General features: G+C 41.8%; 1 protein-coding gene across 2 annotated transcripts in view; it reads left to right on the top strand.

Annotated features, from left to right (window-relative positions):
* LOC147684156 (intestinal-type alkaline phosphatase-like) overlaps positions 1–13,559 on the top strand; it is an 84,509-nt gene extending 70,950 nt beyond the window's left edge. The window contains exons 7-12 of one of the 2 annotated variants that reach the window (XR_015300983.1): positions 888–957; positions 2,812–2,946; positions 7,813–8,004; positions 10,111–10,227; positions 11,815–12,547; positions 13,112–13,559. Coding sequence is in view for 1 of the 2 variants with exons in the window: in XM_086944549.1 (XP_086800675.1) it covers positions 888–957; positions 2,812–2,946; positions 7,813–8,004; positions 10,111–10,227; positions 11,815–12,074 (774 nt within the window). In the remaining variant the exon portion in view is untranslated. Of the gene's footprint in view, positions 1–887; positions 958–2,811; positions 2,947–7,812; positions 8,005–10,110; positions 10,228–11,814 lie in introns of both variants that reach the window. The other variant, XM_086944549.1, reaches the window with a different exon arrangement.
* Positions 13,560–17,724: the final 4,165 nt, after the last annotated feature.

Raw genomic sequence — 17,724 nt, 5'->3', positions numbered from 1 at the left:
AGGACAAGGTGTACTGTAGTAAAACAGCTGTGTGAAACTGAAGCCTCTGTAACTTCTGTGCTTTATAGTACATTAGCGCATATATTAAATGCTTGTCCATAATGAAATGTGAATGAGTAAATTATTGACAAAGAGATTGCAGCCCATGAGGAAAGACTATGACAAGGCAATTCACAGAATCCACAACAGCATCACCAGCATCACACAACATCTCCAAAAATAGTAGGATGAACCTAGAAGGTGAGGTTTTGTTGAAAAAGCAGTATCCTACCTCTAAATTCAGTTGGGTTGATCAGTATGGGAGGGTCTTTTGAATTGCTTTAATCCATATATGAATTACCCATTTTGCTAGACTCATACACAAATCTTCCCTTTCCAGTTGTAGGCAAAAGGCAAGCTTCATGCCAGTCGAAAGGCCTCCTGGCTGGTGGCTCTTTGGTATTCTGCTGTAAGCTTTCTTGACTTTATTTTAACCTCAGCCCATCTTTCTCTCACTGAGGCGGTACTGTCGCCCAGTTCCTACTGGAAGGTGGAAACTACACAACACTAGAGCTTCCATATTTACAGCCGCAGCTTAGGACAGGCTACTTTCTCCCTACTCATTTTTCAGGCTTCCACCTGCTCCCTTCTATTAAATCATTTACACCGTCCCACCTCTTAAAGCCTCATTAGAACAACACAGAACTCTCACCATGGACCTTGCAGATGTTGATCCTACAGATGTTCTGTTGCTACCTGCTTAGTTTTACCGCAGTAAAAGGGGACACTGGATCTATGTAGACATGACTTGTTTTCTGGCTGTGAGAAGGGTGTTCATGGGATGCTTTTTTGTCCCAGGTCAATGCAATAAATTGAGCATCTAAATGTTGTGCTTATTCTTCTTCCAGGGAGCTCAGTATGTGTGGAATAAGGAGCAGCTGGACAAAATAGATGATAAAACTGCAACGTATGTCATGGGTAAGAAACACCCTTCTTTCTCTTTTTTATTGCCTTAAATTTGTCTTACATATTGTGTCCTTTTGAATGTTCTTCTGATCTATGTACGACTTTATGCTTCTTTTTCCTGGGATTTCTATTTGCCTGGGTTTCTCATTGGGGATAGTGAAATGCTCCTCTAACTAAACCAGGAAGTAAGGCTGTTTCTATAATAAATATCACCCATGCCGAGGCCCCGGTCAGGGCACTATTGATAATTCCGTTGTGATAGCTTTGTCGCGGAGCAGACGAAAATAAGTGACAACTTTGTGCATAGTGAACTTAGCCCTTGTACAGAATATTCAAGGTAGTTGATAATATGCCCACAAAGTGGAAATGTAACAAAGCCATTTCAGAGAATATTATCCTGCACAGGCGCACAATTAAATGTGTGTCAAATGTCAATCCATAGTGTTCAGGAAAAGATGTCAATTTAACGTGAACTTGCAAAATGGTGGTATTCTCGCTCGTTATGAATGTGACCACATGACACTTTAGCCTAACTGGAATGTGCGAAATGACACTGGTCAGGATGTGAGTCAGACCAGGGTCTGATATTTTGAAGGTTTGTGTAAATGGCAGGATTTTGCTATCTTGGCTGTAGTGGTGGATGCTTTGTGTGCACAATTTTTGTTTGAGTAGGTTTTGTGTTCCTGTGTACTCTCAGAAGGCCTATTTGTTTGGTGTAGAGTTTCTGAGATGATGTATTGGTGTTTGTTGTGATTATCGAGTAGGACCTATCATTATACTTTAATACCAAACCAATATGTAGAGGACACAAATATCAACAGGTAGGTATGGAAAGATTTTCTATACCAAAGTTACCTTGCTGATATAAATATCTTCAAGGTACGTAGATGTGGTGTTTAGAATAGTACATGTATACTTCCCTATAGGCACTTACCTTTCAATATTTTTGTCTTCAATATTTTGGCTATGATATTAAGGTATACCAATGCTCCCTAATCAATATTCCAGGCGTCAGCTTGGCATATTAGAATACGTAGTGCTCATGAAACGCTCTATTGCAGATTAACCAAGTTGCAATGAGGAATGGAAGGGATACATAAAAATATTTTCTTATATACACTGAGAATGATACTCCTGTTGCAGAATTCCTGAGTTTGGGCCTGAACCCCTGACATGCAGGGCAAAACTCCAATATTTCCCAGTCACCTTAGGCATGGCTGATGTCAGCTCTGTCTCAATTGTGTTTTAGTGTCTGATGAGGGCATTGGAAGGGGAGCTGGAGATGAAAAGGGATATTTCCAAGTTCCTCCAGAGTGTCATTGTCTTGCCAGAGATGGCGTACTGCTGAGACTATACTGGGCCAGGAGTTAGGTATGCCTGATATCCAGAATAAGAGAAAGAAGGGGATGCAGAGAAGACTCAGATTTGCACTATCAGTTCCTGCTTGGAAAGGAATAGCATAGATTGGCCCATCAGATTTAGAAAAAGAGGAGCAAAAACCTGTGACACAAAGGTCTGATGTTCACTGACATTGATTACGTAGCAGCTAATGCAAGGGCGGAAACCAGCACAAAAGCAGAGTTAAAGTGGATATTGAGGGAAAAGCAATGGCGTGTGGGGTAAACAAATGAAAATGTGCATGTTCAGGGATTTGAGATTGGACAACAATTTGAAACTGAGATGTAATCGGAGGTCATAGGTTGCCTGATGTGACTTACATTGCCCCAGCATTTTGGCAAATTGAATTTAAGTCATAACTGTAGGTCTGAGTCACTTATAGCGTGGCCTGTTGGCTGGTTCCATGTGTGTATCAGAGTGACAAATAGCTCAGCGGCCCTCCTTGTAAATGTGTTTTATTTCTTGCAGGCTTGTTTGAACCTGGAGATATGAAGTATGAGCTGAACCGGAACACCACCTCCGACCCCTCCATTGTTGAATTGACAGAAAAAGCCATTAAGATCCTCAGCAAGAACAAGAAAGGCTTTTATCTCTTTGTTGAAGATAAGTTGATTATTTTACATTTGTCTTTTACCTGCTAAATGAAATCAGCACTTTCAGTTTCCAAAGTCTTCTCTCTTTCCATCTTTATGCTACAAAAAAGAGGATTTTTACCCAAGCAACAATACATATATTTGCCCTCTGGAGCCTCATACAAATTAACACAAAAGGTTGATGGACGGAATATTGAACACTGTCAAACATTCACCCCCAGTCACAGATCTGGGTTTAATCCATTGTTATTTTTCTTGCTGCTCCATTCCAGTTTGGAGCCAGCCGCATGCAAATTAGCCTTGACCCTGTTCCCCATGGGAACAGTCCAGCCTGAACTGCCAGGCGAAGGTCCTCCCTGGACCAGAAACAAGCATCCTGGGATCAGTTTCGAGGCATCACCCCTCATCAGCCAGGCTAGCTTGAATCCGGTGGCACAGTGAGCAAGGGACCCACATCTGGGCATTTCCTTCCCACAGGGTGAAAACGCAACACAAAACACACCAGGCAAAACTACCTTCAGATTGCCATAATAATAATGATATTCTTAACCCCTTCTGTGCTGATGACGAGCTCAGCTCGTCATGACCACACCCATTTTTATTGTGGTCCAGCACAGGAGAGGAATATCGAAAGCAGCCAAGGTGTTAACGGCAGTAATAATAACAATGATGATAATACCAACAACAAAAACAATAATAACATTAGTAATAAATATAACAATAACAACAATATTAATAATAACGCTCTTGTGCATTGATGCTTCTAAAGTCTGTTTCACATGCAGCTGCTTATCTCATGCAATGTGTATGATTCATACTATATCAGTAAGACTGTGCGTTTGGACAACATAAACATCAGAACTGTGCGAGACTGAGTGCACGCACACTATTTGCATATGTGGCCTTAGTTCTGGCTTGCTGACAATGCACCATCTGAACCTCTAACCTTACAGGGTACCGGGGGCATGTGCAACCTCACAACATGACTACATTGACTTCCCAAGGAAACTGTGGCATCAGGTCTCACCCTTTTGTTAATAACTCATGCCTGCCCAAAGGAAAACACAAGAAATACTCAAATTGGCATTTCAAACATTTATTGAAGGAATAAGATTCTTTGTAAAAATGCATGTGCTACAATGATTAATAGAAGGAAACAGAAAATAGTAATCAGCATTACTAGAATGGTAAAGATGATAAACAATGCAAACATGGTGCTGTTACATCGATTATACGCATGCATATATAGCAATATCTGTACTGTTACCTAGTGATCCCTAACCCAATCGGCTTAGGGGATATGAATCTGACACAATACCTTAGATTGATCTAACTCCCAATTTACTTGTGGGTGTGTTTCATCTGGGCACCCGTTCTTGTGCAGAGCAGCACATCGTCCTTCTCAGGAAGGTAAACAGGATTCAGCTGGGCTGGGACTCCGACATGGGCCGACCTTGTCAGTGACAGTGAAGGGCACCTCTCCCTAAATAAAGGAGGGGTGTCATTTATATAATAAACGTACCCATGTTACCATGCGAGAGCTCTAGTCATACTGCCATTATTGATTTTGTCCTAGTGGGGCTGTCGTCGAGTGGACAACAACAAACATCAACGTTTTGCGCAGTGAACTTCAGCCTGATACAGAATGTCCAAGGCACTGATAATATGCCTACGAAGAGGTGTACATGTAAGCAAATCCATTTTAGAGAATATTATCCCATATGAGGGTGCAAGTAGATGTGTGTCAAGAGTCGACATTTAAGAAAGTTGTCAACTTAAACAACAAAATATAAAATGCTGGTGTTCCCTGCCCGAGGTTTATGTAACCACATAACACATGCAGCTGCTCGTCTAGTCACTGGAGCCAGAGCATCTGACCACATCACTCCCCTTGTAAAAGACCTTCCCTGACTCCCCCTGGAAGCAAGACTCGACTCAAGATTGCTTGCTTAGCTCATAAAGCATTACTCGCCAACCACCCTACCTGAAGGCCGCCGAAACACCGGGAACAGAGGCCAACTAATACAGGTAAACCCAGCATTTGAAGGAGCAAAAGCATCCAAGCAAGTTTACTCCTACCTACCTCCCCAGCCGTGTGAAGTCTATCCATTATCATCTTAGAGTAAATCCAAATCTCTTACTCTTCTGCAAGGACCGAAAAGCCCATGTCTTCAAAATGTATCTACCTGACTAATAGTTTCCCTATAGCCTCTCTTCCATCACTATCATCAATGTATGGGATGTGTACCATTTTCTAGCTGTATTTAAAGGTCTCCAATGCCCTTTGACTATGCCCACGTTACATATACTACAAATAAAGAAATACATAATTAAACAGATCATTTTCAGAAAAACAGGCCTAAGCCCCTATTTGTGCCATATCTTAGACTTATAAATAGCAGATGAAACTATACTATACAGCCAGAAGAGGGAATAACATAGGAGGTGGCCCTAAAAGTGTTTTTCAAGTCATGACCTACTTATAACACACAGATAACAGGAGTAATTCCATAACTGACTGAGCTATTTTACCAGCTTCCTCTTATCCCTACACTTTTTGACACACAAGCCAATTGCTCTTTGTGCATGGCCATGATCCTCTTTCCAGAAATGACAAGGTAGCAGAAGACACATTAGTTTAACCAGAGAGGGCATTTGGTCATAGGTTATGAAATGGCTGCTTGGTAACCCACACCTCTCATTCTGCTGGTGCAGCACCAATCTTTACCGAAAATTCCATAATTTTAAAGCACACAGTCCAAATTCAGGTCAATCAAAGAAACAGACATTGGGTAATACTGCTATGGAGTCCTCTAATGTTGCCCTTCAATGTCACATGCTGGAGCATGAAGGTCAGGGCATGCTACAACCTCTTTACTTACAAGGGAGCACTTTGTTAAGGGAAAAGGGTGGGAGATCTATATGGGATAATCTTTACAAATGCCCCGGTGGTGCCCAAATTGGTATTTATTCAAGGGTCTGTCTGGCAAGGTTAAATACTGGGTTATACGGGCTAGCTGGAGTTACTTTTTATCCTTGGCCCTTCAGTATGATTATTTTAAGTAAAGAGATGGTAGCATGCCCGACACTTAGAGAGTCTAGAAGAACTCGACGATGGAGCGTGTCACTGGGTAACATTCAGTGAGCGAGAAACCCTTTAAGAAAAAGGTCTTTCCCCTATATCAAGTGGTCCCACCCTAGATGACTCGAGGTTGACTCTCTGTAGATTGTAACACTGTATATGAGGAGCGGTCGGTCACGACCTCCATTCCCCTCTCCCTTCCCTCTTTTGATTTTTACAATAAATCAATACAAACAGACAAAATAGAGGTAAAGTCATTGATAATGGGGCTCAGATGGAGATCACACAGTGCTTGAATGACAAGGTGAGAAATGTGATTATACAGAAGAAAGCAGCAAATTCTGGAATCTTTTAATCAGAGGGGGGTTGATCAGAAATGAGAAATTCCCACTAAGGGTCATATCCAGGGTCCCAGAATCTAGCTGTGTTGAAGTCGGCAGAGTTTTGATCCTGTCTTTAATTAAAAGCTCATCATCAGGACATGGATAATTGGAGAGCATAGAAGATGTGGGCCAGGGGTCCTAAGAGATTCAATTAAACATGTAGATTTTAGGGAGTTCACTGAAGTTGGTGGTCATGCTATGATAATGGTTGCCAATTAATTATATGGCGCTCTTTCTCTAAATTAGGGAAAGATGAAGGGATGGGAAAGTATCTTGGTAAATAGCTTCTGGTCCATTCCTATCCAGCCCACATGAGAGTAGAAAGCTTTTATCCTAATAAACATTTAGCCACAAAGGGTTGCTTATGTCCTCTCTGTCCTATGGCATCCTGGGAAAACTGCTTTGATTTTTAATGTGCCAATAAAGAGCTCCTAATCTTAAAAAATAACAATATACACAGAAGTGACTTGAATTGAGGCTTCATGAGTAAGGATAGTCTTACATCAGGTTATTATTCACCTGAAGAGTCAGCGTCCTAGGGAGGCCATGTTGAAAGAGTTGGGTATCAGGAAAGAATCAACAACTATGTGGCATATTTACAAGCCCCTATCGTCACTGGAGCATCACTTTTTTTTGCTCTGGTGGCGTAGCACCATTTTGAATATTTACAAGGTGGCGCTAAGCCACTTAACATGGCTTAACGTCGCCTTGTAAATATACCCCTTTCAGCCGCAGTCCTCTGCGGCAAAAGGGCAAGCAATGGGTATTGCTGTGGGCGTGCCACCACAACGCCCATTGGTTTTTGATGCTGCCCCAGATTTACAAGGCTGAGGCAGCGCCAAAAACCGCGCCATTCTAATGCCATGGAATACCAGGTGTTAGAAGGGCGCTGCATTCTGCAGCACACATAGAAAGAGCAAATCACCATTATTGATTGTGTATGAGCGGGAAGGTGTCCCTTCATGCACATAATCGCCCCTGCAGCGCAGTCACCCTTGCAGCATGGCAGGAGGGTGCCAGGGCTGGCGTTAGGCAGATATTTTTTTGTGTGCCAGCTCTAGGGGAGTATGGCGGATCCCTGTGTTTTAAAAATATCAGAGTGTGGCGCTGGCAAATTTGGGGCAGCTCCATGCCCTGACATTTTTTGTAAGTATGCCCCTATGTTTCAATGGTGGAAAAATAACTGCGTTCCTTCTGACCTTCGACACGACTAGACTCTTGTTCTTATCAGACTAATGTGATGATTGTACATATTTGGATAGGTTTTTGCGCAAGAGATCCCCTCAAATATTTGAGATAGTTTTTGACAGTGAATATAAGCGCCTTCAATGCAGCCAGGCATCTTCTACAGTTCCCTTTACTTCCCCGAGATGATTACCGTGTTTGTGTGTTTTTTCTTCTCCTCCTATACGAGGGCGAATTGACCACGGCCACCACGACACCCGAGCTAAGCAGGCACTGACAGAGGGGGTCATGTTCGACAAGGCCATCAAGAGGGGTGGTGAGCTGACCACGGAGAAGGAGACGCTGACGGTGGTGACCGCAGACCACTCCCATGTCTTCTCCTTTGGTGGATACACCCTCCGTGGGACTTCACTCTTCGGTAAGATCGCTTCTGAAGAATCAGACGTAAAGGTGTGTTTCTGGATTTGTTTGGAAAATTAGTATCTTTGAAAGTTTGTTGCATTGAGCATAGTCCCGGAGCCATAGTGGTTTAGTTCAGGGTCTGCTACTGTCAGACGTGGGAGGGGGAGATGCCGTACTCCTTATACAGTACTCGCACGCTGGCCCACACAAGTCAACTAGTCTCCCCAAAGTATAATTGTAGCTCTCTCTTGCTATAATGCCATGACCAGCAATCTAGGTTAAATAAATAACTTGCCTAGTTAATGAAATAATGAATGTAGTGGTCCAAACCTAGTTTAGATATAAAGAATAAAGTAATAGAAATGTTGCAAAATATTGAGAAACTGATGAAAGGGATGAACAGCTGGATTTGTGGAGAAAATTTGCTCAACGTTGGCCTAATGATAAAAGAAAAGTCCACTTATGGAAGAGTTACTGGGCTGTAATAACTTAGGAAGGCTGACCAATGAATGAATAGTCAACAGGTTTAGTTGGTGTGGCTTGGTTAGGTCAAGATTTCTGTGTTCAAGCATACAATAATTTCTTGTCCAAATACGAGCCCAGTTGGACGACTCCAAAGTTTGTATCTGATCTAAACTCCAGGACCTTGGATGTTCTGATTTAGATGTCTGGGTGAGGTTCAGAAAGTTAGTGGAGAGAGCTCTGAGTGGGATTAAAGGGCGTCCCTCCGTAAAGATATCAGAAGTCCTCTGGAGATTCCCTCTCGATGTTAATTCTTAGGGGTTTAGTAGAGTCTGGTATCATTCCAAAGGTTGGGTTGATGGGCTGAATCTTTTGAAGAAAACTTGAAGTAGATTATCCTTGGTTTGACATCTCAGCAGCGTTTGTGGAGAAAGAAAGGTTCAAAGCAGGATACGGTTGCTCTTGAGTCTGAGTGAGGCCTACCTAACCAGCTTCCATTCCAGAACCCACAAATTGGTCTTTTTCTAACCCACAACATTTTATTTTAAGGCACACAAGATTTTCAGACACTTTCCTTAGTTGAGTTTCTTCATGAATGGTTTAAAAAACACTCAGTCCTTTTAGATAAATACCCATCTGCCACAGGTCCACAAATTCTTCAAAATGCCTTATCAGATAGTTGTGGAATGGAGCTATAAGAATCCAGCTGCTGCGTCGGATCCGGTAATATATCAGCTTCCGGGCCGAAGAGGCTAGCTGGCCAGCAGAACAGCTTCTAAGGGGCTGTTTAGAAGTCTGTCCCCCACAACCATGAAGAAAGTCCTTGAAGTAAAAAAAATCTCTATGGGTTTGATTTAAATCTCGGCAGATGAGTTACTCAATCACAAAGGTGATGGATATCCAGTTCGCTGATATATAAATCCCATTCTATCCTATGGGATTTATATTTTGGTTGACTTATATTTGGTCGGACGAAATAGCTGTGACCATTGTGATGGAGTAATCTGTCCCCCAAAATCTAAATTAAATGAGTAACTTGGTGTTAATTCACGCATGCTCAAAAAAAGTTAAAATATCACTCGTCTAACATCTCAGCAACAGTGAGGCAATATAATTGGTTGTTTAATATGGTCATTTTTTGACAATATTACATAAACCCTTGAAATATCAACCTTCTAGCATCCACATTCAATTCTTTTTTTGGGCTAAATTGCATATTTTTTGTCGACGAAGGATATGGAACAGCAATCAGCCTATCAGCGTTACTCACCCAGTATACATTAAAGGGTTTGGGAAATTATATTACTCAGTGAGCTGACCAGAAAGGGCAGAGTGAGAGGTTAGCAAGCTGTCCAAATGTCAGACGAGCCTCATGTTATGACTGACAGTAAAAACAAATTGGTTAACACTGAATTGATTCAAAATGTGGTTTCCTGGTGGTTGCATTCAAAAGGGGTATCAGGTTTGATGTATGAATTGTGGGATCTCTCCTATCACACATGATACCCCATTATTTAATGTACCTGCTGTTAATAAGGATAAATTAGGTGGAATACGTAAACTATGGACGCGTAATAAAAATGTAGACTAGTATTGTATCAAGAGCTTCTTCCCAATTTCCTGCACTTGTTACATACCTCTTCTGCTTCCTTTGCAACAGGTCTCGCCCCCAAGCTAGCGGCTGACAAAAAACCGTACACCTCCATTCTCTATGGCAATGGGCCAGGATACCGGGATACCTCAGCAGGCCGGCCCGCCCCTAATGAAACAGAGCTCGGTAAGAGAAGTTCATTTGCTGTAGGGCTTGTGCCTCCATCCGTTAAATGTGAAGAGACTGGTACATCCCAGTTCCTGTCTATGTAGCACATCACTTGCAGGCGGCACGCTACGTTGGTTGGGTAGTGTGAGGTTGCAACTCTTTAACCGTGCTATGCATGCAACGAGGTTGCGTAAGGGCCTAGCTTCACAACATTTCCCTGTCTGTATTGATGGAGGTGATGAAACATTATTAGAGTTATATGGAAGAACAAGTTAGGGAGTGTGTTATCCCCAACTGCAGCTCCATCTAAGATTATTTTTAGTTGATTTGTAGGATCATGAGGTTTTTTGTGGTTGAGTCCAATAACTGAAGCATAAAGAGAGAAGCAGTGCTATTTAAGAAAGGACTGTGATCAAAGTATTTCTCAATTTTGAGATGTGATAGGTCACACCCAGCCAATGAGGTGTGTTGGGTGGCCTTTCTCCCACCAATAAGGGATCTGATAGGCTTGAGCTTTCCAGTGACTGGCAGATGGGAATGCAGCCTTTCAATGAATGTATGATAGGCCTAAAGCCTCCTAATGAGGACCTGGTAGGTCTGTCCACTTCGGTGTGTGCATCGGACAGGCATTCACACTGTGAGTGAACGCACATGGTAATCTCCCATCAGAGGACATGTCAGTATTCAGGGGTATAGCTACTATTGGTGCTAAAGGTGCAGTGCACCAGGACCCAGAGCCCTGAGGGGCCCATTGAGCCCTGAAAATTGCTGTATTTAGTACCCCAGCAATAGCTTTGCATTTTGCGTACAAGTTCCGTTTGCATGGCTTTTGTGCGAGTTAAGCTTTGCAGAGTTAAATATAGTTGGTGAATTTTAGTGTATCTTTGGATTCAATTTTAGTTTGTAAACACAACTTTATTTTAACTGTAGTTGTGAAATGATTTTCAGAGTTTTTGAATAAATTTATGGTAGGTTCCTATAACCACCCTAACCATACCTCCACTGTGTTTTTCAGTGTATTTCGTTTTTTTGTTTTAAGGTATACTGCACCCGGCTTTCAACCTGCATGGACGACCATGCAAGGCCCTGTATCCCACTCTTGAGGGCAGTTAATCATCACCGGACAGACGTGGGCAGCAGGGGTTCACTGCAGGGCTTGGTGTTCGTGAGAGCCACTTCCAGCATAGATTCAGATCCTCTGTTGGGCACGAGTCTGCAGAGGTAGATATGATTGAGGGCCCAAATGCACCACTCCCATACGCCTGCCTCCCCATGGTCTGCAGACACCTACAGATGCTGACAAAGAGATGCTGGCTCAGCATCCACCATTCTACCTCCTCCTTAGGGTCCCCAAAAGCCAGGAAGAAATGTGAATTCAGTCTCTAGAACATCCCTGGCCCACAATCTTTTTTTTTTTTCAATGTTCTTAAAAATAAAAAATAAAGTTGTTCTTCACTGCTCATGAGTCAGTGTACTAGATGACCACTTACAAATGAAGCTATATACAGAAGGATTATAATTCATATTGTGATATTCCACAGGCAGTGATGGAGGGATCTATTTTGTGGTGCTATTGAATGCATATATTTTATTTCGCTTTTGCAGAACTGAACAATTACGAGCAGCTGGCAGCGGTCCCCCTGTCCTCGGAAACCCACGGCGGTGAAGATGTCGTGATCTTCGCCAAGGGCCCGATGGCACATCTCTTTCATGGTGTCCAGGAACAGACTTTTGTTGCGCATGTCATGGCGTATGCGGCTTGCATCGAGCCCTACACAGACTGTCCCCATGATAGTGGCGCGGTGCCGAAAGCTGGCCTTCTGCTTGTCTTGCTGATGGCCATCCTCTCGCTGACATCATGGTAAGATCTTGACGAACCATCTGCTGGTAGCCACCAATATCTCTGACAGTCATCGAAAATGTGCCAGAAGAGACTTCACAGGGTATAAGACCAACCAGCTGAAGACGATTACTGCATCTTATAGATCAATTGTCACCCTCCCCAAATGGCTTTAAGGTAGCAAGGATCAGGAACCGTAAAATGTGTATCAGATTCTGTGATTTGATTCTTCATTCATTAAATCTGTTTCTCCATCACAATGTGCATAGCCAGAACTTTGGACTTGATTGTGGGACAAAATCTCTTAACAAAGGGCTGCAGCTGAACCACGCGATGAAGGAATGGTGAATTATTCCGCTAAGGGGAACATCACAGTTGACAAAATGGCTTTTCGAACTAATTGAAGCAAACTTTGCATTGGTATTACTGGAGAGGTGGTGTCATTTTATCCAAGTTTACGGTGCTTTTTTATAATTTGTTTGGTGTTGTGGCACCACTGTTTACCACTGAGAAGGCTTGGACATCTAGGGCCACATGCATCAAATAGGCATTTTGCGATTTTTAAATAACGATGTTTACCGAATCTCTATTTGGTAGTTGCAAAATACTATGTTTGAAAGGAATCGCCAAAGATTGTGCGATTCCTTAATGTTACCTAATAGCGATTCGGTAAATAGCAAATCATTATTAGGTAATATTACTTCATTCGTTCCTTTGGACCGAAAAGGCCCATAGGTGCAAATGGTTTGGCATTAGCTAATTTGAGATTACCTAATTGGCCAGCGCAAATTAGGTAATGCAAAGCCAAGGGTGCCCTGAGGCCCCCCTGAAGCACCCCCTACAAAATAAATGTGCTCATGTATAGAGCTAATGATGTGTGCACTGCATGTCACTTTGAAAAATGCAGTTTTGTGCATTTTTCAAAGTTTTCACATAGACACCATCGACTTGAAGTCAATGGTAATTGCATTTTCAGAAATGCACAGTTTGCATTTTGAAAATGCTTTACACATGTGTTAAGGCAATTGCAATTTTTGATTTCTATTTTATTTGCAATTTTAGGTAATTGCAATTTTTGCGATTACCTAAATTTGCGGCTACAAGGCCTTTCATGCATCATGAGAGGCTATTTTGCTTTCGCATGTGGCCCCTAGTGTATCAGTTCAGTGGTGATGAGCTACTTGCCTGAGTCCGTGCGCTGTATGTCTTGGTTCTTTGATTTGTTCCAAGAAGTGGAATTGCTGTCTGTTGATTGTAAAGTTGAACTTTGTTTACTATCTATCTAGCTACAGACAACACACTTATATCGCCTCACTGTCATTTGCTGGTTGATTAAGAATAAAGTTGCTCTTCCTCATATACCTCAGTATCAAGACTTCATGTGAAAAGATAAACTATAAAATGTCATTATTTGCATATAATACATAGAACCTCTGAATCCTGAAAGAAAAGCCTGTCTATAATTTCTATTTATGCAGCTACACTTGATATAATAAAAATGTTAACTGTTTTTTTTCTATTTTTTTCTAACATGAACAGTAATCAACAGAAGTGAGAGTTTTATGGGGAAAACAAACTTTCTCTGCATGTTTCTATTCGTTCTGAAATACAGCATTCAAATTAAACAGATGCTTATATCTTTTTTTTTTGCAACAAATGACTAAAATACTTTTTGGCGTTTTTAATGTCACACTACAGAGTCAGCTATTATTCTTCATGTCGCAACCATACTATCTCTTTCATATGAAAGAGCAAGACATGAAGCATTTAAGTGGTTTGTGGGAGGGATGATTGCATCACAATATATTGTAAGGAATAAAATACCCTCTACTTTATGTTAAAAAGAGATAAAAAGTCACTTTGGAGTTCCATGACCTTATAAAGGAAGTCCCCAGTGACTTGGTATATCCTTATAATGTGAGGAAGGGGGTAATTCATACCATATGTCTTTTAGCATTTTTACAGAGTTGTATTATTCTGAACAAACATGTAAAATGTTGGAAAATGTAAATCACGTTGGGGTAAAATAATATTTATAATTTATTTATGATCATGTGTGCCATCCTCAGTGGGACCACCTGGGGCTCGTGCCCCGCTGTTTTCCTATTGGCCCCCCTGGTGCCACTGTGCCAGTCTATTAGCAAAGCACAGATCTCGAACAGCAGGACTCACTGGGCCCGATTCACAGAATGAACCTTAGACTCAATCCTAAACTTACTACTATTTTGGTATTCACAGAATGCACTTACTACTTTTGGTATTCACAGAATGAACTTAAGACTCAATCCTAAATTTACTACTATTTTTGTATTCACAGAATGCACTTACTACTTTTGGTATTCACAGAAGTTAGGCTTTTGTCTTAAGTTTGTCTTAAGACAAACTGAAGACAGACTTAAGGCAAATTTAAGACAGACTTAAGACAGACTTAAGAAAGACTTAAGACAGACTTAAGACAGACTTAAGACAGACTTAAGACAAATTTAAGACAAACTTAAGACAGACTAAAGACAGACTTAAGTGAGGATTTTGTCTTAAGTTTGTCTTAAGTTTGTCTTAAGTCTGTCTTAAGTCTGTCTTAAGACTGTCTTAAGTTTGTCTTAAGACAAACTTAAGACAGAATCCTAACTTCTGTGAATACCAAAAGTAGTAAGTGCATTCTGTGAATACCAAAATAGTAGTAAGTTTAGGATTGAGTCTTAAATTCATTCTGTGGATTGGGCCCAAGCTGTTTATCTAAGCCAGCAGGTGGAAGTAGGCCTGTAGGGGAAGACAAAGGAGAAAGGGAGATGTGATCGCAATTTAAAAAAGTAATTGAATGAGGAATTATAGAAAAGAAAAACAAAAGAAAAAGACACTTTTGTCAGTTATAAGTGGCCCGCAATTTTTTATTGGTGGCCCCTGGCGTGCCCCCTGTAATAATCCTTTCTCGAGACGCCACTTTTTGGGATAATAGATCGCTCAACTCAAAGACACACATGTATTCACAATTCGCACAGTGAAACTTTAATATTAGCAAGATACAAGGGGCAGATGGGAAGCAATTATTTATCTTTGTAATTGTATTTTTTCCAATCCCACATCGCTCAGGTGCATTTGTTATTCTGTATCCTTCAATGACTGCTCTAATTATGCAACATTCCACAATCTGACCAGTAGATGGCAGTGTAAGATTACTTTCTAGACGATTTCCAGAGACGACTGAAACCCCCAATGCAATATGTTAGCAAACCACTGGTGTAATTCACAAAAAGGTCATTAGCAAATGCACTGGTCGGAGTGAGCGGGATCGGAGGCTCACGGCGTGCCCATACTTTTTTAATTTGAGGAAAACTCTTTCCCTCCCTTCTTTGAAAAGATAACTGTCCTGGGACAGTTAATTCCGAGAGCTAAAATACTTCAGTTGCAGTGTAAGGCAGGGAGTGTCCTGCGCTGTGAAACCGAGGGCGGGGCAGGCAGCTGAACAAGCGTTCTTGCCAGGGTGCATGCTGCCTGGAAGAAATGTAAATGTGCACAACGGGTCAATCTGCAAATGTAAAGGGAGCTGGGAAGCTGGTATTGGCTGTAATTGATGGAATCACTCGACCCTTACTGATGACATATTATTATTTTTGAGTGGTTTTTGGAAAGGAGTTACCAGCTGAGCGGTGAAGTGTGGGCTTTTTAAAGGGGTGTACATAGGCCTCTGCGCCGCAGGGGCCTGTCTTACGCCCCTAACTGCTCTCCACTGCTCCGACGAGGTTTCAATTCCATGGTTCTCTTGTTACAGACACACACCTCTGCAGTGCATTAACTAATAGAGGTTTCATAAAGTGCAATAGTGCACCTCCCACTGATTAAATTAACTTGCATTTAGTTTACATTTAACTTATGTGTAATTTTATATGTACATACCTGATGGTGAAAGACCGAAAAAAGTTACCAGATACTTTTTTTTTCCAGCTCTTTGACCCCGCCCCCTCACTCTTGCTCGCCCCGCCCCCATTGTTCACAGCATCACAGTTCCCTCACTTCTTTTTAATTCCCTTCGACCGCTGAGCAAATGTTGTTTAGTGTGGGGCAGAAGACACCTGCTATTGTCTGGGTAGCAGCAATGGCACCCTGAAAAGATTTCGAAGAGGATTTCTATCACCTGACGATGCACAGATAACTAAAGAGAGCATTACCAGGTCCTGCTTTTAAAGATTCATGACTGGTGCTTCCAAAAGGCGAGGTAAACCCTGAAAGCTCAAACTAGAGGTGACAACAATTCCTCCAACATTGGAATTTCCATAGATTCACACGCTTGAATGATTCCGTGTTCTTGGACTCGCATCTCGTATTTAGAGAGGGGAAGGCGCTGACAGCCTTTTTAGGTCTGGCTTGGCTGCGCCGCTGTCCAGTTGACTTATTGTTGCAATCCTTCAAATACACATAAAGTGGGCTTTGGTCACACTTCTGCAGTTTTTTGTTCTGGGGATGTCATATCATTCTGCCCGCTACAGAGTGCTGTCTTTAGCATGAAAGAGGGACTATTTTTTATCTCAAAATTCAAGGAATCGTGACCCTTAAATTCTTTGTTGCACGCTGAAACAATTAATTTGATTTTTTTTTCTCATTGCTGCAGGTACTTTTTAATGTCACATTTTGCCTGCATGAGTGTGCTCCATATACATGATAAGCAAGTATTGTCAAAACCAATAGGTCTGGCTTTAACGTGCCGATGCAGTCTTGCACAATGCTTTTAGCATACTTTCACACATTAAAGCAAGGCCTATTAGTTTCGGTAAAACTTGTTGCCTTTGTTTTTCAGTAGCTTGAACCCAGGAGAATGTTTCTTACCATGAAGGAAACAATTTCCTAGAAGTGCATCTTCAAGGTCTGAATTTTTTTGTGGAAAAAAAAAGCTTTTTATTGATGTTCACAAAAAGAACAATTGATGTACAGAATGCAGAACAATGTCATACATTCACCCCAGTACAGAGATCTGGGCCTTAATCCATTGTTTTTTTTGCTCATCATGACATTCCAGTTTAAACCCAGCCATATGCAAATCAGTCTTGACCCTGTGCCTCATGGGAACAGTCCAGACCGAACTGCCAGGCCAGGTCGTCCCTGGACTGGAAACAAGTATCCTAGGACCGGTTTCAGGGTTTCAGCCCTCATCAGCCAGGATAGCTTGACTCCAGTGGCATGCAGAGCACGGGACCCACGTCTGGGCATACCCGTCCCACTCGGGGTGACAAATGAATAAAGAACAATTGATGGAGAGAATACAGTGTCATACATTCACCCCAGTACAGAGATCTGGGCCTAAATCCATAGTTCTTTTGCTCAACATGAAAGAAACAATTTCCAAGAAGTGCATTTTTGTGTGGAAAAAAAGCTTTTAATTGAAGTTCTGCACAGCCAGCCCATTTACTGCTTCTTTCCAGAAAAATACTTAAAATGATGTGGCATCTGACGGGATGTCTCTCCTGAGAGAGTGACATGTGACTGGCCATCGTACTCCGGTTTGCTTCAGAGGAAGGATAGGAACTTGGGATGTGGCTAGTTGGGAAATAAAACAAAACAAACAAATAAGTATATTTAGACAGCAAAAAGAATCCTCTGCAGAAACTGCCTCTAGTTTGGCTAAAGGACTCTCCGAGCCCCTCTCGAAGGCGCATGTGTCTCAACTTCATCTGCTTCCAGCA

Source organism: Lissotriton vulgaris, chromosome 11 (genome assembly GCF_964263255.1).
Source record: "Lissotriton vulgaris chromosome 11, aLisVul1.2, whole genome shotgun sequence".
Classification (NCBI taxonomy): domain Eukaryota; kingdom Metazoa; phylum Chordata; class Amphibia; order Caudata; family Salamandridae; genus Lissotriton; species Lissotriton vulgaris.
Note: the sequence above shows the minus strand (reverse complement) of the source record. Positions and strands in the feature narration are given on the sequence as shown.